This window comes from Sphaerodactylus townsendi, linkage group LG09, assembly GCF_021028975.2.
Source record: "Sphaerodactylus townsendi isolate TG3544 linkage group LG09, MPM_Stown_v2.3, whole genome shotgun sequence".
In the NCBI taxonomy this organism is placed as follows: Eukaryota; Metazoa; Chordata; class Lepidosauria; order Squamata; family Sphaerodactylidae; genus Sphaerodactylus; species Sphaerodactylus townsendi.
Window position 1 is genome coordinate 53,305,341 of NC_059433.1, and position 23,050 is coordinate 53,328,390.

A 23,050-nucleotide genomic window follows, 5' to 3' on the forward strand; every position below is an offset into this window, starting at 1 on the left:
CATCAAAAATAGTATTGCAACTGAGTTCTTGCTAGGCTTATTAAATTATTATGGTATTGGCTAGGGTTGCCAAATCTCCTGGTGGGACTTGGATATCTGGATTCGCAAGTGATCCCCACACTGCAGTTCTTCTGAAGATGGCTGATTTTCCTCAGTTGCTCTGAAAAGCAGATGCTGTGGTATTATACTCCAACTGAAATCCCTCCCCAGGCCTCACCTAAAATTTCCCTACCTGGAGTTGCCAACACTAGTACTGTCCTCATTACATTAGGGCCAGGGACAAGAAACAGGTTTTTTAGAAGCAAAGAAATATTTGAAGTCCTGTGCCTTCCTAATTCATTGTGATAGCCATAAAACTTATTTTCTCTTGTGTTCACTTCTCATATGGAGTGGGAGCTGTTTTAGCCCATGAAATGCCTGATGAATCAGAGCACCCCTTGCATCAAGGTTTCTGGCCCTGGGAGAAAAAGCTATTCATAATTAGAACTTGAAGGGCTTGCAGAAACCTTGGAGTAAAGAAACTCCATTCTTTGTGACAAACATTTTGCATCTACATTCAGATGATAAACTTCTTCAGGATCTATTTGAAAGAACAAACCAGTACTGACTATGGCACCTTCAAGAATCCAGAGATGGGCCCTGACACTGTTTGTTTATTACTATAAATATGACCGTAAGTCAGGACATGCTATGTGTAATATCAATGCCTTTAGCAGTCTACCTCAACCAGTTAGTCTATAGTCAATAGCCATTTCTTGTATCTGTCACTGTTTTAACAGAATGACACACAAGCATTAGTTGCTTGTAGCTGTAGGAACAGCTCACAAGTGGTCTGGCAAAAATCTTTTAACATAGCTGAGGGTATTATCATGAAGCACGTCAAAATTCTTCTCACAGCCAATGAAGTAAAATGATTGACACTTCCAAAATTCAACATTCATGAAAAGTAGTCAGGAAAGAAAATTAACAGATTCTACAAGGGAAGTGTGATTTGGAAACAGGTTGTTAAACTTCAGTTGCCTGTTGTTTTATCGCCATGGAATATGAATGAAGTATCTGATAAGAGTTAGATTTTGTATTGTTCTTTCTGTTGGCACAATAGCAATACTATGTTCTTTTTCTGACCTTCATCCATTTTGATAAACTGAGAGCATGTGTGTTCAAGTAGCACATATGTATTTATTTCATCAGAAACCAATCACTTATCGTTTCACTGGAGTTCTTTTACAGAAAATCGGACACAACTTCAGACATAAATTCTGCAGTTTTGTATGCTGCTCAATAACCATGGCATTTTTAAAGTTTTCAAGGACATGCCCTTGATGAACAAAGAAATAACCACCTTTGCCAAAGGTAAAGTAGGGTTTACCAAATGTTCAAAACAAGGTTCACAATTTAAATCTAGTTCATCAGAGAAAAGAATACTACATAAAATTTTATTTTTTCATACATGTGATCTAATTATTGTTTTATTTTATTTTTATTAATTTTTTGCTGAGAGCCAAGGATAGTTCAATCGACATTAAATTGAGTTTCAGTCTGAGAAGACCAGCTTAAAACCCAGTATCCAAAGGTCCTTTTGAACAGACCTCGAGCCATCTTATAAAAAGCCACTCCTCTAAGAATAATTAACAAGAAGTTTTTGAATACACATGATGAGCCCAAACAAATGAAAAAGTAAAATTCCTGAACCTTTTTTAAACTATAAGATTGGTAACTATTAGCCTAAGTGCAATCCTAAACAGTGTTATCCCTTTCTAAGCCCATTGGCTTCCGTGAACTAACTGCACTATTCATAAACTAAAATTTGTTAAGACCACCACCTTATGGGACAACAGTTTGAATGCTCGGAACCTAAAGCACAAGGGTGATTATATACAAAGATCTTTCCCATCTCCTGAGGCTACTGAAATGCTGAGATTACTGGGATCTCATGGAGAAAATGATACAGGGTCTGGAGTGTAGCTCTGAAAAATGTGTATTAGGTTATATTTGACCTATTCACTTCTCTGTAGTGGATTTTCCAATTATGCTAGAGGCTTCTTAACCCAGAATAAAAATAGGCACTTTGTCATTCAGTTTCCCCAGAATAGCCATAGCCTGTGGTATTTTTTCCATGTGCCTCTCAGGATTCTATCCATCAGGCGTGGGGAGGAAAGCAGGAGCAAGAGGAAAGCAGAAGAGATCCAGGATTAAAGGTCCACAAAGAGAAAGAATGGAGAAGATCCATGGCTATCAAATAAATGCTTTCCCTTGTGGCCATCCATGGTATCGCCTGTGTTGGGGAAACACAAGGAAAGACCTCTGAAGATAACTTTAGCAAACATATGTATGGGAGAAGATGATGATTCCTAAAATATTCTAGTCCCAGACCATTGGGGCCTTTAAAAGTCAGAGCCAGAATCAATGGCATATCTAGGGGGACAGAGGGGTAATTTGACTCAGATGTCATTCACCTGGGTCATGCATTTTGGCCCCAATCCCCTCTCCCCCATCCCCTGGCTGAACTCCCCACTCCCTGCCAAACTCCCCCCACTGCTGTCTTTGAGGGCTGTCAGGGGTGGGCTTAGCCCACAGCAGAGATGAATGCCTTCTTCAGCTGCTTTCTTTGCATTGGGGCAGTGGGAAGGTTTGCAGTTCTCCCTGGGGAATGCTCCTGGCCCCCTCATCAACTCCTTCAGGATGGGCAACATGGGTATCCTGTGCCTACTGCTGGGGGCTGCTGTGGTTGGTGTCCCTGCCCAGGGGAGTGGCAGCAGCCAACAACAGCAAGGAGTGCTGCTATTTGGTCCTGCTCTGTAAAGACCTTTGCCAGAGTGCCTGCCTGGGCTCGTTGCTACCATATGTTACCACTTTCTGGTGACTCCCATTCACAGGTCAAGGCCCACGACAAGCCAATTCAAGCTGCTCCTCTAGTCTGGTAACCAAGAGAAGGAGCTGGGAGGGAAGAAGGCCACACCACTTGCTCATCCTGCATGCCTTGGAGCAAGCCAGAGGGACTCTGAGCATGTGCAAACTTCAGCCTCAGGTCTGGAGGCAACAGCACAATGGTGGGGGGAAGCAGGAGGAGGTCAGCAGGGGGCAGGGAATTTTGCTGGGGGCTGGGCACAGTGTTGGTACTGGCAGAGGTTTTGAATAGAGCTTAGAAACACAGATGAAACAAGGAAGGAGAAAAATGCTTGTGACAGTTTGACCCCCTCCTCCCGCAAATCTGGCTGCCATGTTGTCAATTGTATGCACTGTCTGAAAACGTTTAAGGTGGTCATGTATAAAATGCATTACAATAGTCTACCTGGATGTTGTTAAGAATGCAGAAAACGTCAGCAATAAATTTAAGCTGAAGACTCAGGTTTTCAAAGGTGGTGTATACAGCTTTATTTAGAGAAGGTGTTATTTAGAAAACCCTTCCCCAGTTCTGACATGTTTCAATTTTTTTCTTCCTGGGTTAAGCTTCACTTTTTTTTTTTTTTTGCCTCAATTCAATCTATTGCTGATTTCAGATTTGTGGTTTATACTGCCTGCCTGAAGTCCAGGTTCTCCTCTGGAAAAGTTTTGCAAACTGTCTCAAGCTGAAAGTGCAACATAGAAAAAAATCTTGAATAAATACATTTAAACATAGAAACACACATATATATGCCATATCCAACAATAACAACAAAAATTAAAAAGCTCTGGACCACAGATTCTGTTTAATAGAAATGGGTAAGAGAAGTAAACCAACAAATGACATTCCACATTCTTCTGTTTCAGCAGCTCATTTTGCCAACAGAATCAATATTGGAGCTATCAGATGACTTGACCTTGGATTATGAAAAGGAGAAATTCTGAAAGATTCTGTTGGTGATAAGGTCATAAATTGGGCTAACCAGAGTTCACTATGATTTTTTTTCTTTTCTTGAATTGCCCAGGATCAAGTAAAGCTAAACAGTTTCCACAGGTGAAGTCTCTTAACCAGACACTGTCCAGGTATAATACAATTTTATGATCAGTGAGACTTCAAATTTTTAATTTCATAAAATTGGTACCATATATACTCGCATATATAAGTCGACTTTTTCAGCACATTTTTTGTGCTGGAAAAGCCCCCCTCGACTGATATGCGAGTGAGGTTTATTTTTAAGAATATTTTAGGCTTTTTATTTTGTCGGCCGCCAAAGGCACAGTTTTTAGGCTAGCGGCACCAAGATTTCAGGGTATCATCAGGTGACACTCCTGGTGATACCAGCCAGGTTTGGTAAAGTTTGGTAAAGTTTGGTTGAGGGGGTCCAAAGTTATGGTGTGTGTTCCCAATGGCATATTTGGAATCGCTAATCATCTCTCTTGCTGGAAATGTTGTTGCCATAGTTATGTTTCCTTCTTTGTGGTAGCTTGAAAATACCAGGATGACACCGAGGAGGACTCTTGATAGGCAAGTGTTAAAAATCACATTAGTGCTCTGTTTTGTGTCTCGGTCCTGCTCCATCGCCAGGCATTCTGCACGGAGTGCTGTAGAAATCACAGCCTGATGAAGAATTCATGACTGAATTCAGGCAGCATGAGCAAACCACAACTTGCTGGCGTCATCCCCAAGCCAGGAACTCTGGACCTCCTGTGCTCACACTCTGTGGCTTCATATAGGCAGCCCCTTCCGCACATGCAGAATAATGCACTTTCAATCCACTTTCACAATTGTTTGCAAATTGATTTTGCTATTCCACATCTTCAAAGTGCATGGAAAGTGCCTTATTCTGCATGTACAGAAGGAGGGGCCTTTGCTATTCCGCACAGTAAAATCCAGCTGCAAAGTGCATTGAAAGTGGATTGAAAGTGCATTATTCTGCATGTGCAGAAGGGGCCTCAGTTCAGAGTTAACTACAGGTGCTAATTTTCTGCCCCGAAGCATTTCCCTTCTGCTGTAATCAGGCTGATTACAATATGCACAGTACCTTTGCAAGCATTCACTGCAACATCCCTTTCTCCTTCTGACTCGGATCTACTTGCCTGCTTGTGTCTAAAGCTGATTCCCCTGAAAGGTGCTTGGGAGCAACAGCTGCAGAAGGCCATTGCTTTCACATCCTGCATGCGAGCTCCCAAAGGCACCTGGTGGGCCACTGTGAGTAGCAGAGAGCTGGACTAGATGGACTCTGGTCTGATCCAGCTGGCTTGTTCTTATGTTCTTATGTTCAAAGGGGGTGTCCCCATCCCCCATTGTTTCCAATGGGAGCTAATAGTAGATGGGGCTACATTTTGAGAGTCCATAACTTTGGACCCCTTGAACTAAACTTTACTAAACCTGGGTGGTATCAGGATAATCTCTTGCTGATATCAGCCAGGTTTGGTGATGTTTTGTTCAGGGGGTCCAAAGTTATGGATCCCCAAAGTGGGTGCTCCCATCCCCCATTGTTTCCAATGGAAGCTAATAGTAGATGGGGCTACCCTTTTGAGGGTCCATAACTTTAGACCCCCTGAACTAAACTTCACCAAACCTGGCTGGTATCATCAGGAGGGTCTCCTAAAGATACCCTGAAATGTTGGTACTGCTAACATAAACATTCCTGCCCTGACAGGCACCCTCCAAATTTCCCCATATTCTCCCTTCTGAGTGGATTTAAAGGGAGAATCAGGGTTTACAGAGCTAGTTTACTGTTTTTCTTTGAAATAAATATTCAAAAACATTTAACCTACTGATGCCTCAATTAATGTAATTTTGTTGGTATCTATTTTTATTTTTGAAATTTACCAGTAGCTGCTGCATTTCCCACCCTCGACTTATACGCGAGTCAATAAGTTTTCCCAGTTTTTTGTGGTAAAATTAGGTGCCTTGACTTATATGCCGGTCAACTTATACACAGGTAATTTATAAAGATCCTGAGAAAGGCATTTTCCTCTTTTTCTGTTGTGTTTGTTGATATGTTTCTGTGTATTTTGTTTCCTGTAGGCTGTACTATGGAGATACAAGTTTTCACAGCTTAAAGGTTCTTCAGATGATGGCAAGAGCAAAATCAAATTTTTGTTCCAAAATCCAGATACTAAGCAAATTGAAGCAAAGGTAAAACAAACAAACAAAACCCCAACAAATATCCAAAACCTTATAAGATTTCTGTGGTCCGAAGGAAACAGCCAAATTGGGATAATGAGGAGGAAGCAGCGAAGGTTTATATTTGGATTTATGTTGTTATGTTTTGTTTGCTCTTAATACAGTTATTTGGTTCAGCTGCTTTTTTGGGTCAAAGACAAACACTAAGCAGAGATGTAAAACTGAAAAGCTCATTTTGGAATAAAATTTTATTAGTCCTGAAAGTGCTATGGGGCTCCTGTTAATTTTTGCTGCAACAGACTCACGCAGGCAACCCTCTGATGGGCTTTTTTAAAAAAAATATATAGACTTTGAAATTGAATAGCATCTGTGTCATCTTCATTGGAGGAAATAATGAATCAATAAGGCACTAAACATTGCATGTTAAATAGACTGAAACATTTGAAGTACATTTGTGCTCACTCTGCATTTCATGAGGACTGGACATGAAGTTGTAACTGCTTTCACAGTTGGAGGCCCCTTGGTATAGTAAAGTCTTAGGATGATTAGGGGTGGGTAGGGCTCCACTCTTTTTTGCAACTGCCCAAGTCCTTAGTTTTTTGGCTTTGCTGCAATACCTTAATTTTTCAGCTTCTCTGATTGCTCCTTTAGTGTACAAAATGTCATTTTCTTTTAGAAAGAAGCAAACCCCAATAAATGCCAATGGCTCTCTCTCTGATGGGTTGGATAGAAAAAACTTCATCCTAGTGGTGTGCATGCTATTCTTTTCTTTGTTTTTCTTTCCTCTCTCTTGGGCCAATTTGCATGCCAAAATTGCCCCTCTGTTGGCCCAGGGAACGCCCCGATGCAATAGAGAGATTTGCACAGCCCCCAGTGCTGCAGCGTGGTTCCACGTTTATTCCCCAGAGCCACTCCTTCTTTGAAGGTTGAGGTCATTTTGAACTGCCCTTTTGTTGCTCTGGGCGCTTCTGCTGCTGTGCAAAACTCCTCTGTAGCAGAAACAAGGCTAGTTTTCCCACCTCACCATTCTGGCCCGCCCCACCAATGGACAGGTGCTGAGAAGCGACACCCTCCCACCCCCTTGCAGTGAAAAAGAGAGAAACCTTGGGCAGAAAAGCGGCATGTGCAGGCGCCGCGAACAGGAGGGTAGCGATTCTCTTGCACATGCAAGGATTTTAGATTTACATTTTAGATGGAGGGGAGGTGGAGGATGGTGATCCCATCACACACTCAAGGATTTCAGATGGGGGGTGGGGGTGGGGAGGGCACTGATTATCAGAACCTGATTTGTGTTCAGAATCATGTAAAACTATAGTGAAAGTGAGTGGGGGGAATGAGGCAAGATTCAGCCAATCCGAATGCAGGAAATGGAGGCTGCCCATGCATGCACGAAAGAGATACAGAAGAGCTCATGGTGCTTAAGCGTTGCTTATGGGAAAGCCCAAGGCTTGTGGGGTTCCCTCACCAGCCCTGACTCAAGCGAAGGACAGAGCTAGGCAGCAGTGGGGAACTACAAGCAGGGTGAGAAACCTCACAGCAGGTACGCTCCCCGGCTAAGCCACAAAGCATTTAGAAAGTGCAAAATCAGCCTTGGAATCCTAGCTAATTTCTTAGATAACTGTCAGAGAACCAATGACTGCATTAGAGTTCCTTGTGGCTCAAGCTAGCCTGGTCTAGTCAAATCTTAGAAGCTAAGCAGAGTTAGTCCTAGTTAGTATTTGGATGGGAGAAAGTCCAGGGTTGCTATGCAGAGGCAGTCAATGAGAAACCATCTGTTCATCTCTTGCATTGAAAGTCCTATGGGGTTGCCATAAGCCTACTATAAATTGACAACACTTTCCATTATCACCATCCGGGACTTAGCAAAGCAAGCCAAATTTGTAACCATGGAATTATGCATCAAATGTGTTTGACAGTTGAACTAGCCACATTTAGACGTGTGGATTTGATATAAGACCCATGTGTTTGGTTTGTGCCAAGCTGAGAATGCCTGCTGAATAGGTTGCATTGGGTGGTAACAGAATGAAACATCTGCCAGATCACTGCTGATCCAAACAGGATAGCAGCCATTAACAGCAATAAGGACTGCACAGATAAACACCAAACATTTTAAATAAAATTATGTAATGTATATGACCTGTGACTGATTTAACTGTTAACTGTGACTGTTGGCTGCATTGAAGGGAATAAGATACCATTCCCCTCATTTCCCCCCTGCTGTGTCATTGGATGGCTTTATTTAAAAACAGTGATTGCTATTGCAAACATGCACTAACATTCTAGTGAGTCATAATTTTTGAATTCTCTGCTTTCATTTTGTTAATAGTTAGTCTCTATAAAAGGGATGTAAAAAAGAAGAAGGTACCATTCAGATTCATTTCTAATGGACCTGAAATTTTTCAGGAAACCCACATATTCTTGAACTTCCATTTAGGGAATATCTGGAATCCTAAAAATTTTTTGGGGACCATCATATCTGAATCCAAATTTTACCACCTGCATGTCCGCTTCCTCATTGCCCCTTCACATCAGTTACTTTGAATCCAGTGGTGGCAGTTGACATATCCAAGCTCCATATAGAGCCCAGAGGTAGCAGCAGTGGACACAGAGTTGCACATTGGGGTCAGCTATGCTGAATAGAGCATGCAACTCTGGACCACCTGTTGTCTCTGAGCCCAACGTGGAGCTGGGAGACTGAAACAGAGACTTGCAAGTCTGCATAGCCTACAACCTCCAAGCGCCACAGGAAGCCTGCAGACTGCAGTACAGTTCTGCAGATCAGTGAGGGGGAGAGGAAAGGGAAATGGTGGTAGGCCTGAATCCTGCCAAAGTGGCCTGAATCATGCCAAAAAATCATCATGAATCCATTTAAATTACTACCTGTTTTTTCCTGCAGAAAAACTCTGAAAAATACTAAGTTTTTTGGAGGAGGGGGTCCTTTTGGCTTTGCCGAACACACACACATACATCTATGGTACTTTTTTCTTGCAAAGAAAAGAGGTAGAGATTTAACTGTGGTTTTTTTAAAATGAAAGCTGGGAATTCAGAAATCACAGAAATAGAACTGAGTATGCACATTAGCAATCATTGTTGGACAATTTTTTAAGTAATAGAAAAGATTTGTAAAGTCGTCCAATGGCACAGAAGGAGAAATGGAAGCTGTAAAAAGCAAAAAGGCTTTATTCAAAAAGTAGGTTTTCTGAAATAACGTGAAACGAGACATGCACATATTCTGGTAAAACAAATGTAGGTTGACAATAAAGAAAACACAAAGAGAATTTGAGGCGTGAATACTACATTAAAAAAACAATAAGCATTTCTTCAAATATTATCTGAAGCAGAAAATATACTAAGGAGGCAAGCAACCATTGATGATAAAGAAATTAAAGGATTGCATAAGGAAGATGGGGAGATGGCTGAGAAAGTGAATGTATTTGTCACATCTGTTCTCAATGTGGAAATGTGGGGCATATATTTCCAATGGAACTGATTTTTTGGAAAATCTATTTGAAGAACTGAGCCAGATTGAGCTGATGATATCTAGAACTGCTAGGACCACTAGGAATACTGAAAACTAATAAGTCTTCAGGTCTAAATGGACCAAAAAAGTTTTTTAAAAAACTAGTATTTGTAACTTATGACTAAAATCAGAGTTCATAGTGGAAGACAGGAAAGTAGCAAGCATTATAGTGAGTTTCAAAAATGTGGCCAAAGCGGATCTGGGAAAATACAGGTCAGTTAGGCTAATATCCGTTCCAGGTTATTTGTTTTTTCATTCTGTAAATTTATATCCCACCTACCACCAAAGTCTATGGTGAGAAACTATTATTAAATACTGAACTTTGAAGCAAACAGAGGAACAAAATATCTTTAAAGAAAATCCACATGGCTTCTTCCTGACCAACTTTTTGAGATTCCGTAAGAAAGTTAGCAAGCATGTGGATAACAGTGATCCAGTAGGAATTATGTAGTTGGATTTTCACAAACTTTTGACAAGGTACCTCACCAAAGATTCTTGAGTAGTCTTAGTAGTCATGGAATAAAAGGACAGGTTAAACTGAGTGGAGGCTAATGAGCTACAGCCATGGCTTCAACTGGTGATGTTCTTATTATATTAACAGTGGCTTTTCCATACAGGGAGGAAAGGGAAGGAAGACCACTCAGTCAGTCCTGCCAGCCTTTGTGCCTGCTTGCAAGTGGGAGAAATAGACAGTTTGATCAACAGGGTTCTGCAGTGTTTCACAAACTGTTTGCACAGGGCATACAGCAGTTACTGCAGTAGGAAGAAAAAAATGAAGGCAGTGTAGAGGCTCTATTTTTCACACTCTCAAATGCTTCATCCTCACCCTTAGCAGCTTGGGTGCGTTATCAGGCAGGCAGGCAGCAGAAACTTCCTTCCTTCCTTCTTTCCCGCATCCTCCATCCTTCCCTGGTAGCAGAGAGGCCTGGCCATGTGACCTCTTCCCTTCGCTCCCTTTTTGCTGTCAACAGCACCTGGTCCTCCTCAGGGCAGTCCCTCCCCTTTCTCCATGAGCAGAACCAGTGTTCTGATGGGTGGCAGAGTGCAGAGAGGTTTGGCCAATGTCACTTTGAAGAGTAACCACCACATTCCGCTGATTGGTTTATGTAGTTTTTTACCCATTCAGTGTAAATCCTTCCCCCAAGCTGCGTGTGCATGGTGACTGGTTGAAGTGTGTTGTCAGGATCAGATTTCTTAATTATATAGAGAGATTAGAATCAAGTTTACATAGAAGACTGTTATAGAAAGCTTTTTACTCTTTTGCTTTTTCACTGGTATTGGGAAATGGCCTTTTTTTGGGGGGGAGGGCCTTTGAACGGCTTTTTCAGTTGAAAAGTTGTCAGGCAATAGCTCTGGAGCTTTACTTTTGGGGCAGCTTGGTGCACTGTGATTGACTAAGAATGTATGAGATCACTGTCCAAAGCAATACAGATTTGCCTGCAACATTCCACAACATTCTGCCCCTTCCCCTTTATATCCATGGCAATGTATAGTTATTCAGTTGCAGTTTTAACATTCTCTCCGTAGACTGTTAGGTACTTAGTAGCTTTTCTGTATTCTGAAAGAATGTAGCCATCTAGAGGTACCACGATTGATGTTAATCCAAGAAAGCCACTTTCTGCCTGAAGATGTAAAATAACACCTATTCATCAAAGTCAACCTAGGGTGCTTTTTTTATCCCAAAGTAATCACCTCTGGAATTTATATTTCAAAGCAATGGTAGAAAGACCTCTAGCAACATAGTTATTTAATATTTTTTTATAAAGTTGCCAGCACTGTGTTTCTTGTCTGACTTGCCAAAATGCCAAATAGTATATCTGTTCTGGACTTTGTTGGCTACCTCACTTCAGTTTCAGAATATGTAATTGCCCACTGCTGGGGGGAAAAATTAACATATGATTGTATGGTGAATTGCTGGATTTACACTGTGACCACTATGAGGCTAACATAAAACCATCTGGTTGGTAGTCAAAAGCTGCCACATAATGTTTTGGTCTTCCAAATGACTTCAGTGGGTCTCTATAAAATAAAGCAACATTGATAAATAAAATGATATAAGGACTCTTATAAGCAATATATTCATGTCAATATGAACAGCTGAATTGTACAAATAAGCAAAAATAGCAAGAAAGTTCTACTATTATAAAATGACCTCTGCACCATTCACTTGAACTAAGTAGTTTATTTTCAAAATTAGCTAGGCAGTTTGCTCCAAGTATGGGGAGTATTTTATTTCAGTATTTTATACTGAAAATTGTCTTATTAATTCTAATTATAAACAAGACTGGCAAGCCAAGTGGTTCAGTAAACTGTCATGAATTGAATACATATTGGGTGGGATCCAGCACAATTTTTTTGCTTGTATTAGAGCTGTTGCCCTAGTAGAAATTCAGAAGAAAGACCATGGTAGTTATTTATGCTAAGTCAAACTTTACCTCATTCACACTTCACTTTACAAAGGAAACCAAGGATCAGTACTTGAATAAATATGGGGTTTGAATTGTACATTCAGCTGTACATTTGTTGGAGTAGGCAATCTTTCAGGTATGTTGGGAAAGGGGACACAATATCAATATACCTGCTATCAAAGGGCTTTGTTGAAGCTTTTAGAATTGCATTTATTTCTATCTACCTTTATCTTGCCACTATGAGTGTCATGAGATCTGTGCCTTTACGAGGAGTTCACGGGCAGTTAAAAGAACCAAGAAAGCTGAGACCATTGAGACCAGCAAGCTAGCTTCAGGGCAAGCAGAGAATGGCTCCTCCATGTAAATGGAAAAATGCAAGGAGACCCCTCTGCAAGTCCACTGTGCACTGAAAAGCCCACAAAGAGCCCTGAGGAAAGATGTCTATGCATAATGGACCTGTCTGTTATAAGATGTATTCAAAATAGGGAAGAAATAGATCCTAACAGAGGAAAAATTCTAGCTTTTAAATCCATTATGTGTACACTTGTCTCATCAATTAGATGTGCCAACATATGATATAAAACTGTGGTTCAAATTTGAATAAAATTATTCTAAAATTAGCATTAACCATGTTACTGGTATTACATGTTACAAGACTTGCTAAAGAAATGATTTATTTCCTTGTGAATTACAGATCAATAATTACATTACAAAATTACAGATCAATAGTTACATCACAAATATAGTAATCACTGTGCTACACATACAATTTGTTAAAGAAATTTTGTGACTAATTTCTTGAATAAATTATTTGAATCAGTTTATTCAAGAAATCATTCACAGTATTAAATTCACCATTATGCAGAAATTTTCTGTACAATATAATTTGTATCTCCATTATTGAAAAAGATCAAGAAAATGCATGATACTTCTTCATTATAGTATGTCTAGATTACCAAGGATATAAATTATGACAATAATTAGAGGCTAGTTTATGGTTTTTTGAAAACTTTCTTGAAGACTTACTTTTCTGATGGGTGTGGTGCTTAGATAATTCTATTTTATCAGTCCATTGGTAGAGGGGACCAAACAGCTTTCCCCTTGACTGTGGTGTGACTGAGATGTGTGAATGTGTGTGCGTAGAAGAACTGAATATGGATTTGTTCTCATGATTTTAATTGTGAGAAACTGAGTGGATCATGCAGTGTCTAGCTGTGGGGTGTCTCTACAGAGGTGGCTTGATGAGCCCCAGAATGGACAGGGGAAAAGATTTCCTCAAGCTTTTTTCTCTTCCTTTCCACAGGCATCTCCACCTTTGTCTGTAGTTGTACCATCTCTTTCTCCTTTGTCTGGCATGCTGCCACCTATTACCCCTCCCAGCAGTCTGCATATATTCCACTACTGACCTAGTCCACCTGTGGGGTTCTTTCCTCTTGCAAGAAATCCTGGCTGCTGCTCCAGAATGTGGCCTCCCATTCAAAGGAGAAGGGGGAGGAGGAGAAAGTTAGGAGCTTGTGGTGCAATGTTATCTCAAATTGTGGGAGTCTCTCCCTTTTAAAGTAAGGAATTAGTGAGAGCAGACTCTTGGCTTAGCAAAAGCCTGGCAAGTTCAAGATCTTGATTGTCTATGTTTTACAAGAGTCCCCTTTTGCAAGAAATTCCGCAGGAGAACAAATGTTTCACAATTTTATTAAGATATAATGAGGCTATACAAGCACACAATAATCAAAACAAGAACACACAGTCCTAAGATATAAGCAGTTGTGAAGGGAAAGGTCTGCAATAGATGAGGGAAATGGGGAAGTAAGGGTTATAGTTACCTACCTTGGACAGGAATGGTCTGATGAACAGAGCTGAGTAGCCTGCACTCGTTGTGAAGCAATATCACAGAGAGGTGTCCAGAGATATTGAACAAGGGATACTGAGCAAGGAAGCTCTTTATAGGAGAAAAAAGAATTTCAGGGTTATGCAGGGTGGCCCTTCATTTCACAGGACAAAGAGAAGTCCTGCCTTTCCAGGGAAAGACAAGAGGCAGATATCAACCTTAATTATTGGTTTGTTAATCTAATGGGTTGAGGCATTAGCTTGATAGTCTAAGATCAGGAGTGCTTGAAAGGGGGAAAGTAGCTGATGGAATTATAGCTAAAGAATAATGGCAATAAAAATGAGGCAATTGTTAGAAAGGTTAGTCAGAGGAAGAAGCATTGGATTCAAAGGTGTAGCTAGGGAAAATGGAGCCCGGACAAAATCTGAGTTTTGCGCCCCACCCCATATGGGTGGCCACCCTCCCCCATCATGCCCAAACAATATTTTTTGCACCAGGTCATCTCAAAGTCACTGTCACATTATAGAACATGCCCCAACACACAAATCTGAACGGACCCAAGGCTCCCTAGTTTAAACAACATTGAAAGTGATGCTATTATTTGAAGGGAGGAATCCACCCTGAAACAGCATCACTTTTATTGTTTTTTAAACTAGAGAGCCCAGATCCTCCTTTTAAATCCACCCTAAAGGGAGACTCTGGGCTCCCTAGTTTAAACAATATTGAATGTGATGCTGTTTCAGGGTAGAATCCCAAGCCCCAGCTCTTGCTTTAAATGTAACCCTAACTTATTGTTTTTATTTAATTTATTCAGTCATAAATTGTTCCTAAATTGTAACCAAAAATAAATTAAATAAAAATAATAGGTTAGGGTTAGGATTAAGGCAAGGGCAGGGGCTCAGGGTTGTCTTAGTGTTACATTGAATTCTAGGGCGCAGTCTGAGAATAGGGCTATGGTCAGTTTTAGGCTTCAGGTTTTTGTTGCAATTTTGGGAACAATTTATGACTGAATAAATTAAATAAAAATAATAGGTTAGGGTTAGGGTTAGGGTTAAGGCAAGGGCAGGGGCTCAGGCTTGCTTTAGTGTTATGTTGAGTTCTATGGCGCAATCCGAGAATAGGGCTATGGTCAGTTTTAGGTTTTGGGTTTTTATTACAATTTTGGGAACAATTTTTGACTGAATATATTAAATAAAAATAATAGGTTAGGGTTGGGGTTAAGGCAAGGGCAGGGGCTCAGGCTCGACTTAGTTTTATGTTGAGTTCTATGGCGCAATCCGAGAATAGGGCTACGGTCAGTTTTATGTTTCGGGTTTTTGTTAGAATGTTGGGAACAATTTATGACCGAATAAATTAAATAAAAAATAATAAGTTAGGGTTAAGGCAAGGGCAGGGGCTCAGGGTTGCCTTAGTGTTACGTTGAGTTCTGGGGCGCAGTCCAAGAATGCGACTATGGTCAGTTTTAGGTTTTGGGGTTTTTTTTACACTTTTGGGAACAATTTTTGACTGAATAAATTAAATAGAAATAATAAATTAGGGTTAAGGCAAGGGTAAGGGCTCAGGTTTAGCAGTGTTACATTGACTTCTAGGGCGCAGTCCGACCATAAGGCTACTGTCAGTTTTAGGCTTTGGGTTTTCGTTACAATTTTGTGAACAATTTATGACTTAATACATTAAATAAAAATCATAAATTAGGGTTAAGGCAAGGGCAAGGGCTCAGGGTTGCCTTAGTGTTACGTTGAGTTCTAGGGTGCAGTCCGAGAATAGGGCTACGGTCAGTTTTAGGTTTCAGGTTTTTGTTACAATTTTGGGAATAATTTAAGATTGAATAAATTAAATAAAAATAATAAGTTAGGGTTAGGGTTAATGCCAGAGGCATAGCTAGGGAAAATGGAGCCCAGGGCAAAATCTCTGTTTTTGCGCCTCCCACCTCATATGGGCGGCCACCCTCCCCCCCCACCACCAAACAACATTTTTTGCACCAGGTCATCTCAAAGTCACTGTCACATTATAAAACATGCCCCAACACACAAATCTGAACACACCCAGGGCTCCCTAGTTTAAACAACATTGAAAGTGACACTATTTTTGAAGGTGGGGAAATCCCCCCTGAAACAGCATCACTATTAATGTTGTTTAAACTAGAGAGCCCAGGTTCTTCTTTTAAATCCATCTTAAAGGGAGACTCTGGGCTCCCTAGTTTAAACAACATTGAAAGTGATGCTGTTTCAGGGTAGATTCCCAATCCACCCCCCCAAACAGCATTATTTTCAATGTTGGTTGTTGTGTGTTTTCTGGGCTGCGTGGCCATGGTCTGGTAGACCTTGTTCCTAATGTTTCACCTGCATCTGTGGCTGGTATCTTCAGAGGTGTATCACAGAGAGAAGTCTGCTATACACTGTCTCCAGACTTCTCTTATAACATTTGTCCCTGGATTTCACCATTGTAGCTATGCCTCTGATTGAATTAATACAGCACTGGGCAGGAACTGTTGGGGCATTCACATTAACATAACTTTTGTCTATACAGGGGTGTATACTCCAGGGCTGGAGATTTATTTTATTTATTTATTTATAATTAGTTTTATATACCGCCCCTCCCCCGAAGGGCTCTGGGCGGTGAACAACACAATAAAACAATAGTTACAATAAAAACCCCATTAAAACAACAATCAATAATATTATATTGGCATCCAATCATAAAAACAGAACTTCATAGATCCACCCTGGAAAATAAAACAGAGAAGCGGAGAACCCAGAATGTAAAGAAAAGGAGGGGGAAAGGGGAGGGGGCATCAGCGGCCGGCCCCTCCAAACGCCCGGTGGAACAATATCGGGTCTTTACAGGCCTCCAAGGAACTCTCCAAGATCCTCAAGAGGGTCTCGGATAGTTGGTGGTAACGTGTTCCACCAGGCAGGGGCTAGGGCTGTAAAAGCCCTGGCCCGGGTAGAGGCCAGCCGCATCATCGAGGGGCCAGGGACCACCAGTAAATTGGCCTCTAACAAACGTAGAGGCCATGTAGGGACATATGGGGTAAGACGGTCCCGAAGGAAACACATGGAAACACTTTCCAGGACAGAATAATTGTGCTTTCATAATTCCTATAGGAAGGATGTGAAATAGGTGCTTTGCATGGAAGATCTGGGTGAGGGCGAGTTCAGACAAGTTTTTATTTACTGTATGTCCTTGTGGGTACACTGTGCTAATACAGAGAATGGACTCTCCATTTGGGCACTGCACTGCTAGGCACCCCAAGATTGGCAGAAGGGGTAGAGACATCACTGTCATAAAACAGAGCCCCCCCCCCCCCCACACACACACACCATGAATCAGTCTGGCAACAAGGGAACTGAGGTGTTCTTCACATAGGCTTGACTGATTTTCTCATTGCTTAGTTGGCTGTTGATAAAGCATGGCAGCAATGGGGCTTCTATGTGGCAGGTTTTCCCACAGTTTAGCTACCCAATTACCCTGGAAGCAGCCACCAACCTTCCCCTGGGCCAATGGGGCTTTTATGTTTTTAAATTGGCACTGGATATTGTTAAACAATTGGCCTCATACCAGTATGTATATCAGATTCTCTAAATTCCCTGCATTAATTTTTTTAAGTAAGTCTCTGTACCTTTCCATTGCAGAGATATGCCTTTCTCCTTATATCTCTGCAATAGACAGGCTCTTGACTTGCTCTTTTTTCAATGAAAACTGGGAATTCACAGAACCTTGTACACATATTGATATAACATTACATTGATGTAATGATTTTTTAAAAATGAAAAGCCTCCTGGAGGCAGAAAAAAACAAATGGTTGCAATGAAAAGGGGTTAGGAAAAATAGGGAAAAAATGAGAAAGCCAGGGAAATTCCAGGAGGTTCACAAATGCATCATGAGTCAGTGGGAAGCATGGAAATAAAACACTTCCCCAGAGCACTGAATCCAGGACAACTCAGGTGGAAATTGCATGAATCATAAGAGAGTTATTCAACCTTCAGTAGTAGGATGCAGCTTTTAAAATTTATTATTGTTTTCTATAACCCTATGTTTGAACGCTCAAAAATAAAACATCTGTCAAGATTTTGTCTGTTTGGATGTTTTCAAACCACATTCAGAAAATATCCTAATTTAAATTCACACTCTTCACAGCTTCAGTATTTAGCAAATAGAGTGTTACTGTTTTGTTATCAGGTTCACAAAAACCGTAACAACCAGAAATGGTGATAACATTGGGTTAGGGGGAATTTCCATAGAACCTCTATTCCCTTTTAGTAAAACATGTATGAGCTTCCCATTACCTTTATTTATTATCTACTAAATGAAAATCAGTAGCTCACCAGTCTTCATTTGTTCATTCAAATCACTGGGTGAAATGCATCACAAATAATAGGAGAAAGATTAATGCAACTGTAGCACATAAAAAGCTTTTCCTTCTAAATTACAATGAAAAATGCTACGTGTGTGTTTATTACTTTGTGGATCTAGTGAAGCTTAGTGGTTCAAAGTATGATGTGTGAGTTCCCAGTGCAAATCACACTTTAGCCATGCATCATTTGTTGGCCTTCAGTAAGCTGGGAGTTCTCAGCCTTGGTTCCTCATCTGCAATGTGGGGGTATAATAATAGTGTCAACACATGTAAGGCTGTTGTAAAAGTTACTGATAAATGATACTACTGGCAGTTGTATTTATATTGCCACTCCAGTCAGCAAAGTTTCAAGCCTTCTACCAACTTGTGTAGCTCTTCAGTTAGAGGAAGAGCCACTTATTTTGGAGGAAGGTTCCTTAGGATGAATGGAAACTTTCAAACTTCGCTGAGTAGAGTGATAGGATACGTGCCCATAATAGTAGTGTTGTCAATGTGTGTGTGCTAGTGAACATATCTTAGATTAAAATTATTATGTAGTATGTATTAACTAAGATGAATGGTGAATATGTATAGTGGGTGCATAATAGCAGGCTTCAGAAGTGAGCCTGAAGAAACCTAAGGAACATTGGGGTGCTGTGTGGTTTCCGGGCTGTATGGCCATGTTCTAGCAGCATTCTCTCCTAAAGAACATTTTTCCAAAGCAAGGCATAATCTAGCAAATATTGACTAGGGTGTGGATCGAAGAGATGCTTGGATTCAAATCCTCATTCGTCTGTGAAGCTTATTGAGCCACTTTGGCCAATCATATTCAGTGGTGGGATTCAAAATAATTTAACAACCAATTGTTTGTAAGTGCCATTTTAACAACCCGTTCTGCTGAACTGGTGCGAACTTGCTGAATCCCACCACTGGTCATATCCATACAGTTGAACTTACCATGCAAAGGGAGCCATTCAGTGCCAAATTGACCTAGTAGCAAAAGTAGCTCATGCTACTGGCCCTGCATTTTCAAGGACCCTACACTAAATGTTTGCAAGCTTTGGGTGAAACCAGCATCTCACAGTGTTCTCATGATCTGGCAATGATGTTGTTTACATATCAGGGGAGCTGCATGCTGCAAGGTATGTGCTGTTGGTTCTGTGTGTGCAGGCATGTGTTGGCTCCTTGCTGTGTCCTTTATGCTCCCAAGCCACTGTAGCATGCACTGTTACATCACTGGAGGGTGCACCTGAGCCACCACAGTGAGCCTTCTACAAAGGCCCCTTTATAATATATGCCAAAGGGCCCTGCAATGGCTTAATCCAGCCATGGAGCCATTGTCAGGATAGAATGACATGATCCCCTACATAAGCTGCTCTAACCTCTTCTGAGGAAGTATACAAATTAGGTAAATAATGAAATAAATCAGTTCTGAAGTGCTGGGTAGTTTTTAAAGGGTTCATCAAATCACCTAAACACCAATGAAAATCCTAGGAGAATGTAGTAAGTCTGACAACCACTTCTATTTTTTTAAAGTGACCTCAAAATAATATAATTTGCAGAATTATGATGTGTCTGGCACAAATTACAGCTCATATTTTTCATGACATTTTTGTTCTGAAAATAAGACCCTGAAATGAGATTTAAGAGCTACCATTTCATCATAGCATGTGGTTTTAAAAAAATCTCAAAGAGTGAACGTGGCCTTCTTTGTTTTCTTGCTCCTTTACATTTTTTTCATCCATTCCATGACTAAATGTTGTAACATGCTAGAAACTAACTTCTTACATGAAATTGATATCACTTAGAATTGTACTGCATTGTGCAAAGCAAGTGTTTTATCACAGTGTTCAGCAGGGGGAAAAATAAAGAGTCCGTCCGTGATATGATTAATTAAGATTCTTCCAGTTTGTCTCTACAGTATGGTGTTGAAAACTGTTAGGGTGGGTGGGTGGGTGGGTGGATGGATGGATGGATGGATTTTTTCTTACATTTAATCTTTTTGCTTTCTCATTCAGGAGCTGGAATTCTCCAACCTGTTTGCAGTCCTGCATTGTATCCATTCATTCTTTGCTGCCAAAGTGGCATGTTTGGATCCACTTTATGTTGGCAGTCAAGCCACAGCACCTGCTGCTGCTACTGCTGCTGTTGCTACATCTTCTGGCACTAACAAACTGAAGTATACAACTTGATATTTCCCATTTCTGCACTTGCCACTTCCAGGAATATATAATACTATGTATAAATATTCATCGGACTAGCCCTTTGAAGAACAGCAAGCCTGAGATCCATCTCAACAGTGGCAATTTTCAGCAGTGTGTGGTCACCTGGGATCGTCAACTGAACCCTAATTTTGCAAGGCACCAGTACACAATTCAAGAGGAAATACCTGAATGGACAAATATGTTTTTAATGTAATTTGATTGTGCTTTGAATGATACTGGAAAAAGAAGGAACAAAAAAAATGACCCAACACTGCACTTAAGTATTTAGTACAATTTTCAAGTCTCCATAGTAGTACACAGAGATCTATCATTTTCTTGTTTCCCAGTGTTTTTATATGACAACATAGCTCTGGGTCAGAACTAATGTCCTCTTGTTAGGCTATAAGTGACAATGTTGGAAGCAAAGGCTCAACGAAGAAGTGAACTGAAAAGATTCTCCCATATTTACTTTGCAAAGAAAGCACCTTAAATACTGTTGCAAATTGATATCTGTATCCTTTTTACATCATTCCTTATTTTGCTTTGTTTTCTATAGTTATAATAATAATTATAAAAGTATAGCCATAAATTAATACAACAGATTTTCTAAGGATATATAAATATAGTTAAGCCATCTGTTATCAAAGTCTAAAATACTTAAGCCACTGCAGTGTTTTAGCCTGGTTCTCACAAATATCAGAACAAGTGGTAATTTTAAGAGAGGACTGAGTTTACTTCAGATGACAGTTGGGGCTCACAAGATGTCATGCAAATTAGAAAATGAGATGTTGTGGAGAATAATTATAGTTTAGCTTTCTCCTCAGCATGTTAGTTTTCTGTGTGTATAAGTCTGTGTGTATGTGACAAATTTCTAACAGGTGAGCTACCACCTGCAAACTAAAGTGGTAAAGTATGGGCACACTTACACCATTATATCTGCTACTTGTGAGTTTGGAATTGTTCTGTTGAGATAGTGGAATGGTGCAGAATTAGTAACTTGAGGATCATGGCCTTAAACTGAAAAAATATTTCTAGATATGTTTTTGTTTTTGAAAATCTGTACGGTCAGTGTAATTTCATTATTGATGAATTACAAGCCAGTGTGAAACTTGTTCAATTATTCCTTTTGTTGGTTATTTTTATACAGAAGTGTCTTAATTTACCAGGCTGTTTCCAAATCCCAAATATTATATTTCATTACTGGCACAGTAAAGGTTGCACAAGGCTTCACTTTTAAATTTGATTTCTCCAACTGGAATGTAACTCATTTTTTTTCAGTGATTTAATTCAAAGCTGCTAAAAATGATCTTACAAAAATAAAGATTTATTTCATTTGATGGAACAATTTCCCCCTTCTAATTTTTTAAGTAAAACTTGGAAACAATACAATTGTTATGATGGAATTCCTGTCACCCCAATGTTTCCATATCAACGAACACATAAAGCAAGACCATATTATTATATAATTAAAAAATGCTTGATGATAACTGTACAATCAACAAGCAGTGCATTTTGCTCTTTAATGTGTACACAGAATGCATAAAACTAAAGAGATTCTGAACAGCCATTATGAAGCATCTTCGTAAATAAGTTATGTTTTGTATCAGATAGAACACGCACAATCCAGTATACCACTAAATGTTCTTAGGCTCAGTATAAATCAATGCTACTTAATGTACTCAGTCATTTAGATTCCACACTTGTGGCCTTAAAGCATAAAAGTCGGCAGCGATATCCATCCATGCAGTGGAGCTTTTTCTTTTTCCTCAAAATTTCTCATTGAGCTAGTGGAAGTATATAAAAGGCAGTTACCTGAGGATCATGGCCTTAAAGTTATAGACCTTTGACTTTAAAAAAAATTCCTCTCTCTACAGTACATCACAAGATACTTTCCTAGAGCATTGCCTGGAAAAGAAGTGTAAAACTCTTTTTATAAGCCCATGCACAAACATAATACTCTGTAACACAAGGCAGTTACCAGCCAAACATTCAAATACAATTCTTGTCTAGCATGGATTAAAAACTGTGACTGAAATATTCACTGGATATACAATACATAAATTATATTGCAGGATGATGACCTGCTAAGACTTAGGTATGTCTGCAATATATATACAGGATCCAACCCCTTTTGGGATTAGTTTGATTTGGTGGTTTAATTGTATACAGCTTGCACCTACGGGATATTATAAATTGTATCTGAAACAGTTATGCTAAAAACAATTTACAGATATACGGGTGCTGCCACTTAAGCTAAACAAATCTATGCTATTCTTCACATATTTGAATCTGTATTAGCATGTTAGCTCCCCTTCTGCATTTCATGAATGATGTCTTTCTGAGCCAGGCAGTCTCTGCCTATCTGCATGACAGTTACAGATTTGGCTGTATTCAGAAGGAGATAATCTAAAACAAGTTATTTGCTTAAAGAAAATACCAGGAAATAGCTCACTTCCAAAGTTTGGACCTTGTCACACTCTTTGTGGCGTTAGGAGTACAGCTGGCAAACAAATTTCCCCAAAATCTCCCTTCTCAGATTGTCCAGTCTTCACCCAGGTGACCTGGTTGTTGTGGCAACAGCAACAAGCATGAAGGTTTTTTCTACATTTCTTTTCCTCCCCCCCCCCTCTCACAAACCCAACCATGCCTTGAAAGTTGCAATGGCAGCATCCCAATGCAAAGAAGATGGTTCATTTAATACTCAGAATTTCATCTATAAGGATGCATAATCTTACAGAAGT

At 40.0% G+C, this 23,050-nt stretch overlaps 1 protein-coding gene across 5 annotated transcripts in view; it reads left to right on the plus strand.

The window, feature by feature from the left end:
• Positions 1–21,643, plus strand: part of SNTG1 (syntrophin gamma 1) — a 319,036-nt gene extending 297,393 nt beyond the window's left edge. For all 5 annotated transcript variants that reach the window (XM_048507574.1, XM_048507572.1, XM_048507577.1 and 2 more), the window contains 2 exons: positions 5,918–6,028; positions 20,124–21,643. In XM_048507574.1, coding sequence (XP_048363531.1) covers positions 5,918–6,028; positions 20,124–20,297 — 285 coding nt within the window. In that variant the 3' untranslated portion in view covers positions 20,298–21,643. The remainder of the gene's footprint in view (positions 1–5,917; positions 6,029–20,123) is intronic.
• The last annotated feature ends 1,407 nt before the right edge of the window (positions 21,644–23,050 follow it).